Source organism: Dermacentor silvarum, chromosome 7 (assembly GCF_013339745.2).
Source record: "Dermacentor silvarum isolate Dsil-2018 chromosome 7, BIME_Dsil_1.4, whole genome shotgun sequence".
In the NCBI taxonomy this organism is placed as follows: domain Eukaryota; kingdom Metazoa; phylum Arthropoda; class Arachnida; order Ixodida; family Ixodidae; genus Dermacentor; species Dermacentor silvarum.
The window spans coordinates 129692992-129713365 of record NC_051160.1 but is presented as its reverse complement, the minus strand read 5'-3'; the positions used below and the strand labels follow the sequence as shown (position 1 = coordinate 129713365).

Sequence of the window (20374 nt, the reverse complement as noted above, 5' to 3'; positions counted from 1 at the left end):
AACTGGGCAAGTTTACCGAACATTTCCAAACCATTCAGTGTAGTCTTGCTACACATCCATTATACAGTAGAACCCCGCTGTTACATTCCCGGGTGCTGCGTTTTCCCAGCTGTTACGTCGTTTTCAGCCGATCCCGGCATAGCTCCCATAGGACCCAATGCATTGGTAACTCCGCTGTTGCGTCGCAACTCTGGGACCGTTCACGCATCGTGCGTTGCGAACTGCTGGCCCGAGCGGCCATGTTGACTTTTCATGTCGCTTGGCTTGGTGGCTTGACTGACGATAGGATTGGACGCCCAAAGTGCCCGGGGCGACACCTATGACGTATTTTGGTTTTCTACCAGTGAAAGCATGGCCTTTGAGATCCGTATTTGCTATCTAAGAATGGTGTCTATGACGCGATCAGGCGCTAAAATTGGTTTTGGCGCATAGATTTTCCGTATAAACATCAAAACTGAGTGAGCTAGGCCAGTTGGTGTGGTTCCATCTTACGAAAACATTAGCGTAAAAAAGACGTGGACGAGCAAGAAACGACAAACAGCGCCCGTGTTCATTGTTTCTTGCTCGTCCACGTCTTTTTCATGCTAGTTTACCGCAGTAAGTCCAAGGGCGATAACGCTGTCACCGCGCACCGTATGCTGTATGTGCAACCAGGCAAGAGCAAGATGGCAGTCTCTACTGTGAAAGATTGCTGCTGTCACAAAAGAAGGTGTTCAGAGCCGAAGGAATCGTTCAAGCCTGCTTCCTTTACACGTCCTCCCCCCACTTTACAGAATGGTTCACACTGTGCTGTTTTTCACAAAGGTACAGTGGGAATAGAAAAAGATCAGTGCAAGTGACTTTCATTACGCAGCACTGACATGCAAAAATAGGCAACTACTGAAAGTGAGGGACTGTTCCTGTTTGCAGCATGGGCAGGTTGGCAGATATCTACAACAGTGTTCCAGCAAATCATTAATCTGTATCACAATTTTTTCATCTCATGTTCATATGGCGGCCATCCATCAGATAAAAAAATAATTAATCAAACAAACTTATAAAGATCCCAGATATAACAATCTATCAAACACATTTCAGCGCATTTACGATTTTTCAACCCTGCCTTTTGAAACTGCTTCCAGATACAATGAACGTTTTTTAAATCGCCATACTGTTAGAAAGAACACTTCGAATCTGGTCAAGGTAAAAAGAGGGCGCATGCGAAGTAACAAAGCATGGAAGCACAACCAAACTTGGCGCACGGCAACGCACGCCCCATTCCAGTCCAACCGCGACAATGATATAGCCTTTGAGATGAGCGAGCGAGTGACTGCCGCGTGCAGAAAGCAATTCGCTTTCAAGGCATGCCTCCAGGGAAGAGGCGTACAGCATAAACAGTGAGGCGCGGGGTGTGCACTGGCGCGCGCACTGGTGCTATAGACCTACACCATGTTTGTAAACAGCGGTAGGCACCGTCGATACATTTTAGGCCCTATAGCGACGTCGCGTAGGCTCCGCCCAACGTTTGGCTCCGCCCCCGCGCGGATGGCGCATTTTTTTTAATGGGGTGGGGGAGCTAAAACCACGTTTTCATTATGAAGCACACAGTAATGGGGCCGCCGGATTAAGTTTGACTACGTGAGACTCTTTAATGTGCACCCAATGTACGTTCTTGCATCTCGCCCCCATCGCGATACGGCCGAACGAGACGCTAGGCCTAGCTCGTTGACCGCCGCAGTGATGGCCGACAGCGCTTGCGGCCTGGCCTGCTGCTCATCATTGTGCGCTTATTTTCGACAACACGATTAATGTGGGCTTAAATGAATCGGTTTTGTCGGTGTCGTTGGTGCGAATAACAAACGAAACTTAGTACTTGCAAGCCAGCCGAGCCGCCTCGCTGAGACGGCCGGTGCTTCGGTTTCCGTCTGCGAGACGAAATGCCGTCGGGTCGTTGCTCCGGATCGCGCCAGTGGTTTAGTACTGGGCGCTGCTTTACGAAACACGCGCGAATTCGAGATAGCTTTTCTTTTAGGAACTATCTTATGTTAAAAACAAACTGTAGCCGATTTCTACGTCGCCGTGAGCAGCGATAGAAGCGATCGCCTCGGTGATGGGACCGGCAAGGTACCGGCCCTACGGCGACGCCGCTTGTGTAGGCCCGCGCAATGTGAGCTAGCTGTTGTACGCGGCCGTCCGATCGCTCCAACTCTGTACTAACACTGTACATTTTGTTTCGCGCTCGAAATTTAACTGACACGTTTAGGCGCATTTATGACTTCCACACTGCAATAAATGCAGCTGTGACCCTGCTGCCTGCGTATGTGAACGTGTGATAGGATATTTACACTGCTGGTGGCTCAATTCTTTGAGATGAAAACAAATTCGCATGTGACGTGTTTTGTGGGGCATCTGCTCGCTCGACCTACATTCAAGGCTAATCCTAATCTAGCTTTCCGACAGTGTGGCAAGCAATTATAATGGCACGCTAATAAGGATCCTAAGATCGTATATGATCCTAAGATCGTAACGATCCTAAGATCGGCTAATGCACGCCAATCAAAATAAAAGAGAAGCTTAATGGTTACGAAATGTTTTGTGCATGATGGATGATCTGGTATCATAATCCAACTTTTGCTTTTTACCGCGGCGGCCCATTGCTTGCAACTATTTTCATCAACAGGAAACCTATGAAAACTTTAGTCTCTTGCGTATTTCGACGCAACTCAGCTCAACCACATACTGCGTTTCTTTCATTGTAAAATCATAGAATAAGACCTCACAGATGGAACCGCACAACCACCCGCGAAACCCAGCGGCTGCTGTGGTAGGCGCGACACGGGCGGCGGCTTGGCGGCGAAGTGCCTACCAAGCGAAACTAAATTCCGAGGACAGCACCACCGCATTTTCGTGACGTAGCGCCGTGGTGTAGGTCTATATTGAGTGCCACGATGGCAACACTCTCATTTTTGCACAACTGTCCATCTAGCAGTCCTGCGGCACCACATGCATTGCACCTATTTTAATGATTTGGAACAACCATCTATGTCCTTCCATCAGGGGAACAACGACCACTCAAGCGTTCCTGTCATCGCTGTCGATATTCGTGCGGCCTGAGTTGGCGAGAACGCTGCACCACATGCTCCCGCCACGCAATGTTGCAAAGGATCAGCGGTTACTACGCTGTTATCAGGAGATCACGGTTCAGCGGCTCTTCGTTTACGGATTGCGAATTGCTGATAACGGTTCGCAATGATGAATATCATTCTACCTTTCGAAGATCCAATTTTTTTTACAACATAACATTTTTTACAACATAATTTTACGGCTCTTGTCTGGCTGACGCGCAGTTGTAATGCAGAGACCATGATGTGGTTAGATGCAGAATGGTAGCATGCAACAGTAGCTTTCGAAGCTTATGCTTCCGGCCAACTAGAACACTTCGCTCGCTTGTGCAGAACACAATCATGCCCCGCTGGAAGTAAACTATATCACAAGCTCGTGCATAAAAAATGGCGGCTGCACTTAGTTTCGAAATTACAAGTGACCGGAACCAGGCGCCGTTTTCAAAGAGCTATATGATGCCAAGTTTCGTTCTTTAGATGGACTTTTCTACGAAAATTTGCGGCTAGGAGCGGGAATGCACTGGGAACAAAAATGATACTGGAAATCTGGTTTTCTGACCAATGTGCTGATGAATTGCAACTGCTGACGCCAGCTTCAGTGCAGTTAGTTCTCTAGGGTACTTAGGGCGAGTCCATATAAAACGAATTACAGTGGAATCTCGATGATACGAATCTCCCGGGGTCACGGAAAAAATTCGTACAGTAGAACCCCGCTGTTACGTTCCCGGGTGCTGCGTTTTCCCGGCTGTTACGTCGTTTTCGGCCGGTCCCGGCACAGCTCCCATAGAACCCAATGCATTGGTAACCCCGCTGTTACGTCGCAACTGTGGGACCGTTCCCGCATCATACGTTGCGAACTGCCACACCGCGCCGGCCCGAGCGGCCATTTTGACTTTTCATGTCGCTTGGCTTGGTTGCTTGACGATGGCATTGGCCGCCCAAAGTGCTGGGGGCGACATTTATTACGTATTTTCGGTTTCCGCCAGCAAAAGTATGGCCTTTGATATCCGCTTTTGCTATCTAAAGATGTCTATGACGCGTTGCGGCCCTAAAATTGGTTTTGGCTCATAGATGTTCCGTATAAAGTCCAAGGGCGATAACGCCGTCGCCGCGCGCCGTATGCTTTCTTTCGCGCGCGAGACGCAGTCGTCGGCTCCCCTCGCACGCTTTCACTCGCACATACAGCATACGTCGCCGCGCGCCGTATGCTGCATGTGCGAGTGAAAGCGTGCGAGGGGAGCCGACGACCGCGTCTCGCGCGCGAAAGAAAAGCAGGGAGGAAACGCGCCTCCTTCCGTTGCGCTCGAGGCACCGGCGAGGGAGCGAGGGGGGGGGGGGGGGGGGGGTAGCGGGCAGCGTTGTGCTCTGGCATCATACTGCGCGGCGGCGCGCGCGCGGTCCCGCGGGCCGTATCTTGAAAGCGATCTGCGTGGGGGCAGATTCTATGCAGTGTAGGTGCGTCGGCGGCTCGTGGCTTTGTGCGTGCTGCGTGTTCTCGGCGCTCAGTTTGGGTTGAAGCGATAGACAACAGCACGAAGGTCACTTCGCTCGCTTCTGCAGCGGCGCTTAACTGCGCGTGTCCGCGCTCATCGAGTGTGATGTGTTCATGTTTGCCTGTGGGCGCTGACACCATGTTTGTTAATTAGTTAATAACCGAATGTTTACAAGTTTATACAGACGATAAATACTATTCTTACTTTGTATAGCTCATCGCAATCGATACTTCGGCTGTCGGGCGAAACTACTTTTTGTCGCACGTAAGAATTAAAATAATATTGTGTGCAGTTCAACACTACTCCAATTTCTCAATTTTTTTTGTTTCCTGGCTCTTGCGTTTCCCGGCTCTTACGTTTTTTTTTTACGGTCCCGTGAAAAACGTAACAGCGGGGTTCTACTGTATTAGCCGAAATTCGTATCATCGAAACACAATTAAAACTAGCTAAATTAAAGAGTCGGGAGGGGAACTCACTCAGGCACACATACGTAAAAAGCATTTACAGTATAGATCACTTATAAAGTAACCGTTTAGAGTGCAGAACTCGCCACAACGCGGCCTTTTCTGACTCCCGTTTACCCTCCCATAGAACTCCATGCATACGCATACCGCTTACAGTGCAGCCGCGTGAGACGAAATTGCGGCTTCCGCGGGAAAATCTCGCCGACAAGGGCGGTAGCGAGCACGAGGTGCGCCCACCGATGGGAGGAGGAGCATGAGACGTGGAGCATGAGTCCAAGGGCGATAAAGCCGTCACCGCGTGTCGTATGTGCGAGTGAAAGCGCGCGGGGTACGCGCGCCGTCACGGACAGCGAACGCACAGCGGAGAGCAAACGCGAATTCCGTTGCGCGAAAGGCCGTGGGGGTATGGGAGGGAGGGGGGGCGACGCTGTGCTGCGGCGCCAAAGCGTATCTTGCAACCGAGCGCAAGATTAACTGGCGACGCAATCCCCACGCGAAAAGAGCAAAGCGGGAAGGTAGCGTGGGAGGGAGAGAGCGGGGGGGGGGCGGCTCTTACTCTGCCAACTAATGCGTTCTTGTACTTTGCGCCTGTGCCGGCTGTCGGTGGTGTCACGCGCACCGTATCTTAAAAGCGATCTCCACACGGCTCTGACCTTTGTATGCGCTTATGCCCCTCAGTTTCCGTTGAAGGGATAGACCGCACAAGCCTTCGCTTGCTGTGGCGGCCGCGCGTGGGGAAGCGCAGCCGCCGCAGCGAGCGAAGCGACAAAAAGAAAAGCAACAAAAGCGCCAGCGCTTCAAACTCTTCGCGCCCAGTCGCGGCTTCCACGCTGTCCGGTGCCGCGCCCGCGCCTCCGCAACAAAAGAGAAAGGGAAAACCCGCGTGACTGCGCGCTGTTCTCTGTTCTCTTTCGCGGCCGTCGGTGGGGCGGCGTTTATCCGTATCAACCGACGCGGGTCAAAAATCGATTCGTAACAACCGTTCTCTAGCACGTTGCAAAGTAATGGGGCTCGGCCGGGACATCAGAAAAATTTGTATCATCCGGAAATTCGTATTAGCCGTGATCGTATCATCGAGTTTCCACTGTACTGATACAACGGCCACTTCTCGTGGATTTATTGACTTTGTTATACATGGGTTCGACTGTATTATAAAGCTGCAACTGTCTTCAAATGAGATGCATAAGAATGGCCTGGTACTCTTGCTATCAGACTGTCAACAGCAGCAGTGCTGCACAACGCAATTTCACCGCTCCAACGCCAGGTTACTCCTACTAATCCTGTTACATGTAAACCTGTTACTGTCGTCATTTGTACAGATGCAGATCAGTTGACTTGCTCTGTTCTGTGTTCACAGCTGGACATATAACCACCGCATACAGCCAAATAATGCTGAACTTTCCAGCACCACTTTGCCAAAACTCACCCCCGACGTGATGATGACCGACTGAAAACGGTTGAAGACTGGCTTGATGGAAAGCGATGCGTCCATGCAGGACAGGTTTATCACAGGGTTGGGCACACCGGGACTCCGCTCGTCGTATGGCTCGACAATCACCGTAAAGCCTGCACCACCAAAGCAATGGTCTTAGCCACTATTGCACACAGCATACTCCAGGGGTAGACACGTGCACTGGCAATTTCTCTTTGTTAGAGCACAGCCACATTAACATGTCACAGAACTGTCAAGTCTCCTCTGGCTGAAGAGCCTGGAAAGATCTGTGGGTGTTGGGACAGTGAATGTGCTGCAGAATTGCAGCACAACCGACCTCAGTGAAATTTTGCACCTCGTAAAAAATCTGTCAGGCGACCAGAGTGTCAAAGTGAAACTTTTTGGCACTGAAATGATTTTTGTTGAGGTCTCCTGCAGATTTCTGTGCCAATTAAAATGACGTCATCACCTGACGTGGCAATACGTGACCTGCCTAGGCCAGCATGAATCAGGGTAAACGGGTAGCCAATTGTAACCCGTTTGCCCGCTTCGCTGGAAATGAATGGTGTTGCAAAAAAACATGAGAAAAAAAACATACTAATCGGGAAAACGTTCGACCCAGGTCGCTCAAAAATTTGGTAGACTCAGCTGTAGTTGACGTCTACATAATGCGAAGCGTTGCGTGAATCGTTGATGCACAAATGCTCGCTGATGCAGGTCAAGCCCAAGTGGCTCAAAACGTGCATTGTCATGCGGCCTGGCTTCTGCTCATCTGAATACAAGTGCAGGAGCGTCAGGCTGCACCGAGATGTGGGAACACGCACCCTTGGTGTAAGTGCTGACGAGGCTGGCGAAGTGGCAGAGGCGCACCAGGGGGCTGAAGTTGGTGGGGTCGGGCACTTCGAGGGTTCGCAGCAGAGACCGCAAGCGCTCCGCTGAAAACTTCAGGGGCTTGCGCTCCAGGCACACCTGGGGTCACAAGAGCGCCAAGTTCAAGCAAGTCGGCGATCCCTGTCATCGTAAGACTTAGTGCAAAATAGAGGCAGTCAGTTAAGCGCACACGTGCAGTCGGCATCAAAGGCTTACGGACCACATGATCACAGAAAATGTAGGATTTCTGAGAAGTTTGCGACCATATCCAGTCGAACCATAAAACACTATGTTGCTTGCGTGTACTAGTACAGCCTGCAAAATCCAAAAGTAAAACCTTGTTAATTCGGATTTCACCGGACTGAAAAGAAGTGTCGGAATGTCGAACCATCAAGGTTATCAAGAAAACAATAAACAAATGCTTAATAAATCAACATGCCTTTCTATTTACTGATGGAATCAGTAAATCCAGTTTCTATGTTGCACAATAGCAGTGCAGAAGCTGCAGTTCTCGTCATCTCGTGACTGATTGGCACTCGCAGCGGTGAAGGCCTCGCAACTTCCGGCCGCGGTGCAAGACGATGCAAAGCGGTCTACATCCAAGACACGCTTTTACTACTGCACCATTCTTTCGCCAGTGAGCTGTTTGGCAACAGCCTCACAGTGTAGCCGGCAGGTTGGATGCCAGTTTGCGCGCGACGGTAAGATCACTCGCCATCCTTAACACCTCCCGCCATGTTTGATATTGGGCGTGCATTGCACCGAGTCAAAATGAAGCTACTGTTTGCCACAACCACTGAGGACGAAACCACAGCTGCTACAGATGGAATCATGAACGGCGACTAGCAGTTCAGAACGCACACGGCCAACACGGTGGGGCGTGCAGCAATAAACACAATAAAGGCTATAAAGGTACAAATAGGCACGAAGCATTAATTCGCAAGTTCGTTCCTGTCGTTCCCATATAATTTCTGCTGATCACTATGGCGATGTTGATTCTGCTGCTTCGTTTTGGTTGAACACTACCGCCATATTTGCTGTTTTGCATCGCACATTTTCGACGCTCCATGGTCGCCGTGGTCTGAAGCTTGTCTCAATTAACCAGTGTGTGGCTGAATACGTCCAAATTAACGAGAGTTTGCGAACATTAAATAATGCATATGCCTGCCGGGACATAAGAACGAGCGCAAATTATACGATGTCCCGAATTAACAAGGATTGAATTAACGGGCTTTACTGTATGAAGCTGTGGAAATATTCAGCTTTCTTTTTCAGTTCCCGCAATCCATAAACTTTGACACCGACTGTACACCCACATTATATCAGCATGTATTCGCATCTCTGTCTGCATCATGCAATGGTTTATGATACCTAGGTTCATGATAGCACGTGACTGTAAAACATAATTGTAAAGCTATCTTTCCCACAAAGCAATTTGTTAAGCTACCGTATTTACTCAAATCTAGGCCGACTCCGATTCTAAGCCGACCCCCCAAAAGTTCGAAGTCCGAAAAAAAAAAAAAAACTTACCTTGAATGTAGGCCGAACGAAAAAGCGAGGACAGCATTCGCAAAATGAAACACCATTTATTAAATTTGAACATGCCGAGCTCATTCTATGTCACCATCGCTGCTAGCCTCGTCGCTATCTTCCTTACTGCTGACATCTTCAAACAGTGCGCTATATTCAGTACCATCCAGCGCATTAGAGATGCTGCATTTTTGGAAGGAGCGCACGTTGCGGCGCACGCAAAAACCATCTCCCGTGGCCCCCTCCAACGACAGACCGATGCCAAAGTTCCGCCCGGTTTGAACGTTTGACGATGCCTCTACGGCTAGCACAACTACCGCATTTACTCGATTCTCACGCTTCCTCGATTGTAACGCGCACCCGTTTTCCGCGAGGAAAAATTTGGAAAAATAGATTTCCTCCCGATGCACTGATGTTGCGATGAATAAAAAAAGTCGCAGTTTCGCCCGAAAGGCGATGCATCGAATGCGGTAGCAAATTAGTAGACCGCTATTAACAAGCACGGTGTCACGCGCGCTCTAGCAAACATGAACACACCTCGCTCGTTGACCGCGGAAACGAACTGTCAAAACGCTGGAGACGAAGCGCGCCTTCGTGCTAGCATGCCTCTCGCTTCAACGCGGCGAAAACACGGCGCGCGGCGGACTTTACCAGTCGCAGATTGCTTTCAAGATAGGGCCAAGCCTGATCGTATCGCCGGAGTGGATCGTCGCAGATTACGTCCTGCTTCGGTCCACTGAAACCGTTCCGTATTGCTTTGCTGGCGAAAATCCTCTCCTTCTGTTTGCGCCAGTCCCGCTCGCAAGTTTCGGATTCTCCGAACGCCCGTGATGCGGCCCGATTTCCGTCCGTCTCCGCGCAGATGATCACTTTCCTTTTAAATGCGGCATCATGATGAACTCGGTACTTCATGCTGATAGATAGAGCAGACGCTGAGAACGTGAAGACAGACGGTAGACTATTGCCTAAGCACGTGTACTGCAGCACACGGAGGAAGCTTCCGCATGCTACGGTAGCTAGGCACGACGCGCGTGCGAGGCGGCCATTTTGAAATGCCGACGCAGATTTAGGGTCGTGTTGAAAGTGCGCGTTAGATTCGAGTAAATACAGTATTCGTTTAGAAAGCGGCACTATAGTGGCATCGCCCATTTGGTGCCATTACGATAACGCCACACCGCGCGCCGATGCTGCACCATACCGATACTACCGATACGACGCAGGTCAAAATGGCGACGTCGCTCGTGTACTTCAGTTGGCTACTGGCGCGGCTAATAGCGGCTGAGATACTGACTTTCTAGATGGCGCTAACTATGCACCATATTTATCAGTTTCAGTTAAAAACTAGCGCGTTTTTTAAAATCCTCGAATCTAAGCCGACCCTGGAGTTTCGTATGTGATTATTTGAAAAAAACTATCGGCCTAGATTCGAATAAATACGGTAATCAAATTTTCAAAAGGTACACAAGGGGGCACCGTGCCATGAACACGAGCAAATGTGACAAGATTTAAAAAAACATGTATATGCACATCATTAGATGTCCTTCGTAGCGTTCTCATCACAAATTAATTAGCGCATGCTGCTTAGAAATCTTGCGAGCTTTTAGAGGAATCTTGGCAAACAAAACAAAGCAACACTGTTCATTCCACTTCATTCCTGGCACAGGGCCTCTCCCCCATCCCCAAGGCACTCAAACAGTATGCACTGGAAATAATGTCGCACTTTTGTCTTTCCTCGAGCACTCGTCAACAGAGAAATCAAGCCCACAGCAGTAAAGAAGCTTCCCTGACAGCACCTGTCTTACGTTGGGCTGCCAACCATGAAAACAATTCTGTTCCTCTATTGAACTTTCTGTTGACCCCCAATTATATGCCACCCCTGGTAACTTCTGGTCCGTAAGACTAATGTCTTACGGACCAGAAGTTACCTGCGTTATGTGCCCTGCATTATGTGCCCTGCCTCCTCTGGAAGTCTGCTCCTTCCTCTAAACACTGGCCCTATGTCTTCGTATTTGCACATTTCGATGCGGCGGTTGCTCACCTTCTGCAGGATGTCCTTGAGGAAGGCGGCGGGGCTCTCCTGCACCATGTGCTGCGCCCGCAGCCGCATCTTGACGTACTCCAGCAGGCGCCGCAGGAAGGCCACAAAGTGCTCTGCCAGACGGATGTTGCCCGGAACCGCCTCTGCCCCGAGGAAGGAAGCACGCCTCTCCGTCACTCACGCTGGCCTCACATGGAACAAGAGAGCCACCAGAGACCCCTTACCTTGCAGCACCTCGTCGGGGAGAACTGAAAAAGAGAGAAACACAGTGTTCATCACACGCATACACCCTAAAAGAGCAAAAAATTTTTTTTTGATTTAATTTCTGTGGTTCGAAAAGCCAAAACTATGATCAGATTATGAGGCACGCTGTAGTGGGGAAGACTGGTATAAAATCTGACCACGTGGGGTTTTTTAACGTGTGCCTAAATCTAAGAACATGGGTGTTCTTGCATTCTGCCCCGATCGATATGCAGCTGCCGCAGCGGGGATAGAACCTATCGCCTCGAGCTAAAGCAGTATGACACCATAGCCACAAAGCTACCGCAGTTGGTCACCCTCAGAAGTTTCATATGAGCATGATTCCAAACTTGTACTTAACGAAAGATATGCAATTATTTACTTGTAATGAATTATGTTTTCCGGTAATAATGTAATTTGACAATTGCTTTATTCACTCGGTAATGCTCACTGCAATTCAATTACTTTATTCAGCAACCAATCACATGTAACCAGTTTCATTTTTGACTAAACAAGCTATAACAGATGCTGCTGCTTTGAGCACTCAAATTTAGGTGAAACTACAGTGTACAAAGGGATGAAAACATGCACATGAATTACCTCCTTCCCACAATCAGCGTCCTGCAATTACACCTAGATCACCTGAACACGGCACGCTTGCAGATTTGCACACCTTTCTCGGAACTCCTGCCTCTGATATTTTCTCTTATAACAAATCTCTCTCTTTCACCTGGAAGCACATTTAGGCAGCCTTCACAGGCGGTAAGGGCTGCTGCAAATTGAAGCCAGTGATTTCACAAGACTTGGAACAAATTTTGTAACTAGCACCAGTTTTGATATATCTGCAATCGAAATTCCCGAAAAAAAAAAAACACTGCTGTTCCCCTTACTTCAACAAAACAGCTTTTTTGGCACAGAAGCTCGAAAGTTACTGGACCACCAATACATCTTGTCGCATACTTTCGGAAAGCATATCTCGACACTACTGTCATTCACAGATTTTGATCCAAGAGGATATAAGTTTTGAATTCACCAGCTACAATTCATAAATAGCAATATGTTCTGTAGCGTAATTAGTTACAAGTTAATTGGCCAAAATCAATAATTTACAAATATTAATTTTAATTTCTAAACCAAATAATGTCCGCCTTTGACAGTATTCTACCTCAAGAAGCAGAATTGTGCTACATGCCACCAGTGATTTTTAAAAAATTTTGTTAACGATAAAAAAAGAACACCCCGTACATGTGACTCATACTTATTTCTGCGACTGCAACACACCAACAGTATTTTAAGGCTGAATAATATGCAGCTTTATATTCTTTACATTGCAGATTTTCCCACCTTTTCAAGGAATGTGAAGATTTGCTGGCATCTCTTACAATTAGTCGTTTATGAGGAAGCTTTAGCTCGGTGCCTATTATCTAAATACACGGGAAAGAAGAAATCTTTTTTCTCCGCAACCACTGCACCAAGTTTGATGAGGTTTCTTGCATTTAAAAGAAACAGTTAAAATCTAGTGACAGTCGGCAGCGAATTTTCAATTTAGGCTATCAATGTTTTATAAAAATTGTTGAAGATCGCAAATTTTTACAAATCTAAACTATCAAGTTTACAGCTCTGTACCTCAGCAATGAAAAACGATATCCCAATTCTGTAAATTGCATCTCATAGTACATCCAACGCGGACAAAATTGATGTATTATACATGGCTCCTAAATAGACGACTAATATGCGAGTAGGACTTTTGCAAACCCCTTGTAAACAATGTAACGAATTTACATAAGATATTACTTGATATTTCAAATTTGTCCACTTGGATGCTCTAACGGATGCAATTTACAGAACTGTGATATCTGTTCTTGGTGTAGAGCTACAAATTTGTCAACTTCGTGCTTCTATATATATTTTTTTCAAACTTACCAATTTTTGAAAATTACTTTTAAAAAATTCAGGCTTTAAATCAAAATTCTGTTTCCAACAGTCAATAGAATTTAACTTTCTCCCTCAAACGCAATACATTTCATTAAAATCGGCCCAGTGGATATCTCAGAAAAGCGTTTATGCGTTTTACATGTACAGTCAACGTCCAATTTTTTTTTTACTGCCTAGGGGCCGCGAAAACGTCCAAAAAATCTAGCAGTCCGAAAAAACAGATGCATGCCTTTTACGGCCCCCAAGGGCTCAAACCGCCACAGGTACGTCCGAAATAGCGCTGAAAGCCTGCCAGTACACATATTAGGCGTATCGGTGCTCGTACTTCGATTAGATCTATTCCGGCGGGTGCACACACGTGCACCCGCCGGAATACATACGATGTCCTGTGACAACTGCCCCTTCCCACTCTTGGTATGCTTCACTACAATACTTCACGTAGGCTTCACTGTGTAACACTGCTGTACTGAGGCAAAGCTGACTTTCAGGAACCGGCATTATGCAATGCGTCGTGATTTTTAAGACAATGGCGAGGATTACAAAGGCGAAGTCAGCGCCATTGCTAACAGCGGCGAACTCTTTCAATGAAAAACACAGCATCGAATAGAAAGAAACTTGGTAGCGAACGTCGAGGTAGCCCCCACCACGGCCCAGCGTGCCGTGGTGGGGGCTACGTCTGTCAGCGGATCTGCGTAAGATAGCGCCAGTTCGAGGAGGCGAGATAAGCAAAATGGTGGCGGTGGCGGCTTCAATTAATGCCGTTTCAGTCCTGCGGTCATGGCGAAAATTACGGAAAATCGGACGGCGAAGGTTTTTTGCATCCGAAATTTTAGACGTTCTTATACATTGACTCTATGGGCTACGTGGCGGTACCGCGAAGGCGTTCGAATTATCGGGCATGTCCGAAAAATCGGGCGTCTGGAAAATCGCTCTTTGACAGTCCCTGAATAGGCGGCATCGGAGTTAGGCCCGAGCTAAAGCTTCCTCTTAAGTCGAAATGGCTAACAAGTTAAGGGCACAGGGAGGAGATGTTGGCCGACAATATCAAACTGCACTTTATAGTGAGGCCAATTCGGATGTTGATGCCAGGGAATCCCCTACGAACTATTTTTTTTCTTTTAAGTTTTTCGCCGGACTTACTGGAAGTGCCTTCCCCTAGCCCTAGCAACAACGAAGTGCTTTGTTTCATGCAGGACCCAGATCCGAGCATCATGGCAGCGAGTAACCACAATGTTGTGAGGTATTCATTCGTCATAACACAGCCCTTCCTTCTAGCACGTGCATCATGTGAATTTTCAGTGTCGCTGCAGATGTCTTCACAAGAAAACGTGAGAAGATTATCAAAATTTCTAAAAGCAATTCTTCGTGAAGATAAACAACATATGAAGGGCTGCAGAGGACCTATTGAAATGGCCAGGCCCACTCATTCTATTTACTCTATTTGTGCAATTTTAATAAAATAGGGAGAAAAGTAAAGTTAGATTAATCGAATACTTTTTAATAATTTCTCAATACTCTTGTGGGGCGGGGGGGGGGGGGGGTAATTGGTAACTTTGATCAATTACCTATTTAAAATAAGTAACCACAGTTGTAATTGGTTACATTTTTTTCTGTAAAATATATACATGTCTAGATGATTCACAGTGTTATTAAGCCCCATATCATGGATCAAGTTCGACCACCTTAAGTTTTTAAGTACATCTAAGTACACAAGAATCTTTGCAATCCCTTTTAAGTTGGACTGCAGCCACTGCAGCTGGGAATAGAACTCTTGACTTCATGTTCTCAGCACAAGAAGAAAACTACAACGGAGGCTGGCGAGTCACAGATGCTTTGCAGCTATACCCCAAGATCACATTGGGTGGGAAAGCACACAGACCAGGGTTGGCGAGGATGAGGTCAGCCTCCCGGGCTTCCCGTGCCTCGCGAAGTCCTTCCAGCAGCTGTTCATACTCCGTGCGCAGCTTCTCGGCATCCTGCTCCTTCAACCTGCACAGCAGGAAAAGGTTCCGTACGGGAGTTTTGCGCAAGGGCACGCGATATACCGCAGTCTAAAGGAATGAACCCCTCTTGGAAAGTGGCTCTGCTACACCCCTCACCTGATGCATCACGAGCATCTTGCTGGAATTCGGCCCAATCGGCAAGACTACTAAATAGCACTCGCTTGCTACATTAGGTGTTTGCAGGTTTTGTATTTTGCATCACACTGCAACGCTGCTTTGTGAGAAACAATGTTGGCATCCATACTTGAAAGCAGCATGGAACTTACAAAGGACAGGTTTATCAGAATAAAACCTTTATAGTTAAAGATAACTCTGTGCCAATCTGGGGACCAAAGCCAGTACCACCATCTTTGCAATGCAGTCGCTCTACTGACTGAGCTAACGAAGAGGCTACCAGATGGCACGGTGAGGGCGAATTAACCACTTACTTATTCCTCGAATTTTCTTGCACAAAGAGAAGCATCAATGCTCCTTATAAGTACTTGCACGTGAGGTCAGGGCATCCAAACTTTTCATACCATTTGATGATTGAGGATGAAATTCATGGACTCGTTATGAAAAACTGAACCAAGTCTCTGGCACGAAAGAATATCTTTATGTGCATGTGTTTTTTCACTGCAAGTCTCTTGACTTGCAAAGCAAGCCATTGAATATCTTATGGCAGCCTAAATAACAGTTGGTACTGCAGAGATGTCCACTACCATTTAGGCACCTGAATTAATGCAGCCACACGAGTTTCTTGGAATGCTCAGCCACCCTGGTCAGTGGCTACTGTGGCGTCTGAATGTACATGCTTGCACACTTGTATCGCTTGTATTCTCTCGATCTGTGCTGTATTATTCGTGTTAGAATTTATGTTGACATTTCACTTTGAGTGGATGTAATTTGTGACTTTATATTTCGTAAAGAGTACTTCTCATTCCTTTTTTTTCCCCCTCTTCTTTTGTATTGTGCCCAAATCAGCAACTCCTGTTTTGCAACTTATGCTGACAGTATGAATAAATAAAATAAACACTGGTCAAACAAGGGGCGTCTCAGGCTGGAGCAGGGCTCTCCCCATGGTGGGCGGGGCTGTAAATGCTGAGAAAACAACACTATTTTAGTACGCTGTCCACAAAAATCGGCTAGAAAATAGGCATCAGGAGGTGCCATCGCACCATGGAGCGCAAGGCTTTCTATTAACGCAATGCCGCCATTTTGGAACCATCATCAAGCGGAGAGGTCTCACCTTCAAATAGCCATAGCACCATATTTCGCTGTGCAGAATAAATCCCAAGCAAACGAAAAAAATATATATATATATATATATATATATATATATATGTAGCGTCATCATTCATTACTGCTACCATGCAGACAGAGGAAGCACTCCTGGCTGATGCACATTTGAATCGCAAGCACGTGTTTTGCATGCATTATGAAAGTGGATTTACTTTGTCATGACGTAGTTTGGCGATTGCAGTAACATGCATCACTGGCTCGTGTTAGTTTCATTAATGTGTTCAAAAATGCAAAGCTGGTGAGCTTACAATTCAAAATGGTGGAATAGTCATATAGGTTAAAAAAAAAGAGAGAGAGAGAGAGGCTTAGTTGCTCTCTGCCCCGGTCATAAATGTACACCACTCAAAAATCTCTGGGGAGAACCCAGGGCTAGAACCAATATGTTTGTTTGTTCATTCATTTATTTATTTATTTATTTATTTATTACAAACTGCAGACCCTTGGGTCCAAGCAGGTGGGCAGTTTCAAAATTACGGGCATCACAGACATACAGACAATATTACATCCACAAGGGCACTTGTTTTCATCAAGGCAACAACCACTTTCCTTGGCAGCATTTACATTCATCCACTATTGATCACTTGAAGTCTCCATCCACCGGTAAACCTCTGCTTTCTAAGAGCTCAGAATCAGTACATCACTAAATTGTGACAACCAGCTGGAAGAGCTGATCAACAATGTGGAACACAGGTGGAGAAAGTGCCGGAAGACAGAGGAAAGTTCCCCTGTGATTTCATGCTACTTTAAAGGCGAACTGCAACAAAATTTTACTTTGGCTAAGCTGGCTGTAAATGAGTATACTACACAGTCAACGACCAATTTTTTGGTTACTTGATTTTTCAGACATGGCCGAAAATTAAAATGCCCTAGCAGCACTGTCAGGTTCGTTAGGAGACTCGTGACGTGACCTGACACAGTCTCTTCAAGCACAATTCACACAGAACTAGAAGGATCATAACGGTGATGACACACAAAAGTTGATAAGAACAAAAAAAAAAAGGTATCGCAAACACAGAGGACACAGCAACATGGGCCCCGAAGCAAAACCCATCAACATCCAAAAGGCACACGATGCAGTGGACTTACTCCTTGATGGTCTGCTCGAGGCTGTCAATGTTCTCCATGCTCCCTTCAATGGTGCGCTTGTTCAGGCGTACACTCATGGACTCGATGCACACGTTGTCTGCATGAAAACATCACACCTGTAAACTCTCGAGCTGCAGTGACTCAGTTAGCAGCTCATGAGTACTCGTATATAAGCAGTATTCAGTTTCAATTTATTATTGTTCATAAAATACAGTTACCTGTTGTTGTCACATTTCACATTGCTGATACTACTACTTTGCTTCTCGTATCTTGTTATCAGACATTTAGCTTCATCTGGCCGCCACTGCTACGTTGCGCTAACAACATTAGGCTGTTGCAAACAGTTGGTAATCAAGGGTGGGGGAACAAAGGATGTCTAAGGCTGCAGCCAATGTTGGCTATAGAGACATCCCTTGCTCTACCCCTGCTGATCACTTCAAGCCTCCATCGTCCTGCCATCACTCGTTGACAGGACGATGGAGGCTGTATTGCATCTAAGATGCAATACAGTTAAACCTCGATACAACAAACTTCAATGTAACTAAACTTCAATGTAACTAAAGTAGCAAATCGTTTTACTTTCCATAACGTGATGTCCATAGAACGCCATCTACTTTAGTGCCAATATAAGTATATTTATCAGCTACTGTATAGACTCGTGTCAGGGCCGCACCCCCAACTTGGCAGCCCTAAATTTGGGAAACAAATTTTCAACGATGAAGCAATCGCGCTCGGTGCCCCCATGCTGCACGCTCACATCGGCGAATTTTCACGCGCTGTGTACTTCCGCGTACCGCTACTAGATGGTGAGAGCGTTGATGCAATGGTACATCCGGGAATGGACCTCTGATGCAATGGTAGATCCAGGAATCCGGGGTGTGCACAATTTTGACCTGAAGGTTCAGTCCTGCGCAAGGGCTGCACCTCGTCAAAATTGTGAAAAAATAGTGCGGCCCTTGCACGAGTCTATACGATATATCAGCTGCCACACAAGAAGAAAGAGGCATTAAACAGATACTGTACCATGCGCACCAGTAGTGAAAAGTTTGCATTATGTGCAGTTGGTTTCAGACACACTACACTCAGTAGGATGAAAAATGGGGTGAGTTGGTGTGGTGTCGTGGTTGCAACAGTGCGAATGGACTCGGACAAAGTACAGAGGAGGGTACGAGAAGAATAGCAACACCGTGTGGTGTTCCCTCCCTTTTTACTCTGTCCGTGTCCAGTCACACTGTTGCAACCACGACACTATGCTCGGCAACCTAGGCGAGTCTGGTGCTGAAGTGCACAAAAAGGGGCAACCCACCGATGTTGTGCGCCTCGTCAAAGATGACAACAGCGCTGCGGCTCATCTCCTTGGAGACCACCTCGGCAATCTTGGGGTCCAGCAGGTAGTGGTAGCTGTACACCACCACCTTGGCATGCAGCACCTGCGCCCACAAAAATTGCCTGCACAGTCTAGAGTCAGCGACTAATAATTTGGACATGACGGGGACTGCCAAAAAGTTCGAGTAATTGGAAGTTCAAAATATCGGATTCGCCCAAAAAGAAGTGATTTTATTCCACAAGTCACCAACAACGGTGTGCTGTATTTTTGAATCATCACTTTCAGGGATATCTTCAATTTCGCAGGGACAATGCAAGGCGCATTGGCATCTACGAGCGATGGCATTCTTGGTACAGTGCCAAGCATGCTGTATTATCACAGTGGGGAAATGCTGCCGCCCATCAACGCGTCCGGCGCCAGCCACGTGAAATATCACAAAAATGAAAGTTTCTTTAAATGTGATCACCTGGAAATACGGCCCAGGTTTGTCAACTCATTGTTGCATGCATATATGGCTGCCTTTGGCCTAGACATTCTGTGGCCGCAATTTTATAGCAATGCCTTTTATGCTATTCCTTTTCCCGCTTTTCGTGCTTCGTCAGTGGCCAGAGCAATGCTCCGCACACGTTATCGATGAAATCAGCCGGCCATTACTGATGGATGATAAGACGGGCATAGAACCAAACAGAACATATCACTACAATATTGCGGCCCATATCTCTACCATTGTCATGCTTTCGCTACAGATAGACGAAAGTACAGTCAATGCATGCATCAAATTCTCATTGGCGACTACTTGATCAACTAGGCTTCGCTAATTTCAGTTTCAATGAGGCACTGGCGACGTATCAATGCGAAAATATCACTATTTCTGCTCGACTCGGTCGCCAAATTAGCACAAAGTCGGGTAGTCTGAGTAGGAATTATCACACACCTTGCTGTAAGATGTCCCGAATTGCAGTCATTCTTATACATTAAGTCTATGGGGCTAGTGGCGGTGCCGTGGAGCTGTGCAATAATCAAGCATGTCCGAATTATCAGTCGGCAACTGTACTTGTGTTAATGCAAGCCCCACAGATCGAGGTTTGTATTATTCCGAGTTGAATAGTATATCCAGTCAAGCTCGGATAAGACAAACGCCTTCGTTTCATAAAATGTGTTCGCCATATTATCAGATGTTCATTATAATTGAATTTTCCCATGAATTTCTGATAAAGAACTGAGCAAGGTGCAGAAGAAACACTTTATTAACAAAAATTATGCACACTGCGACAACTGGCAGAAATTTGAAAATTAAGTAAGTTTAAACACTTTATCATTGACTTGGACACGGCTCAGGTACTGCTGCACCACGAGCGTCACAGGAATTGGCCAGCTGGCCTGACGTGTGGTAAGAAAAGGACAAAAAATTAAATGGAAAATTACGAAATAAAAGTCCAGAACTTCAAATTACCCTAGACAGAATTCATCTTCATCATCCTATTTATGTAAACTACAGGACAAACGAGCAATTCACAGTAATTCATCCTCGTGTTTATATGCTATGCCTGCATTTGCTTATGTACCGGGTGCGT

The 20374-nt window shown here is 46.8% G+C and overlaps 3 protein-coding genes across 4 annotated transcripts in view; 1 reads left to right on the top strand and 2 right to left on the bottom strand.

The window, feature by feature from the left end:
* Positions 1–20374, bottom strand: part of LOC119458432 (sorting nexin-6) — a 160894-nt gene that overhangs the window by 47152 nt on the left and 93368 nt on the right. The gene's annotated exons all lie outside the window — the stretch shown is intronic.
* LOC119458434 (ADP-ribosylation factor-like protein 2) overlaps positions 1–20374 on the top strand; it is a 139045-nt gene that overhangs the window by 73615 nt on the left and 45056 nt on the right. The gene's annotated exons all lie outside the window — the stretch shown is intronic.
* LOC119458437 (general transcription and DNA repair factor IIH helicase subunit XPD-like) overlaps positions 1–20374 on the bottom strand; it is a 185702-nt gene that overhangs the window by 136654 nt on the left and 28674 nt on the right. Inside the window, exons 9-15 of one of the 2 annotated variants that reach the window (XM_037720273.2) lie at positions 18780–18903; positions 17474–17570; positions 14983–15092; positions 11153–11176; positions 10929–11071; positions 7315–7459; positions 6485–6624 (exon numbers count right to left, since the gene is read on the bottom strand). The exons of the other annotated variant lie outside the window; for it this stretch is intronic. Coding sequence (XP_037576201.1) covers positions 6485–6624; positions 7315–7459; positions 10929–11071; positions 11153–11176; positions 14983–15092; positions 17474–17570; positions 18780–18903 — 783 coding nt within the window. The remainder of the gene's footprint in view (positions 1–6484; positions 6625–7314; positions 7460–10928; positions 11072–11152; positions 11177–14982; positions 15093–17473; positions 17571–18779; positions 18904–20374) is intronic. 2 annotated transcript variants of the gene reach the window in all.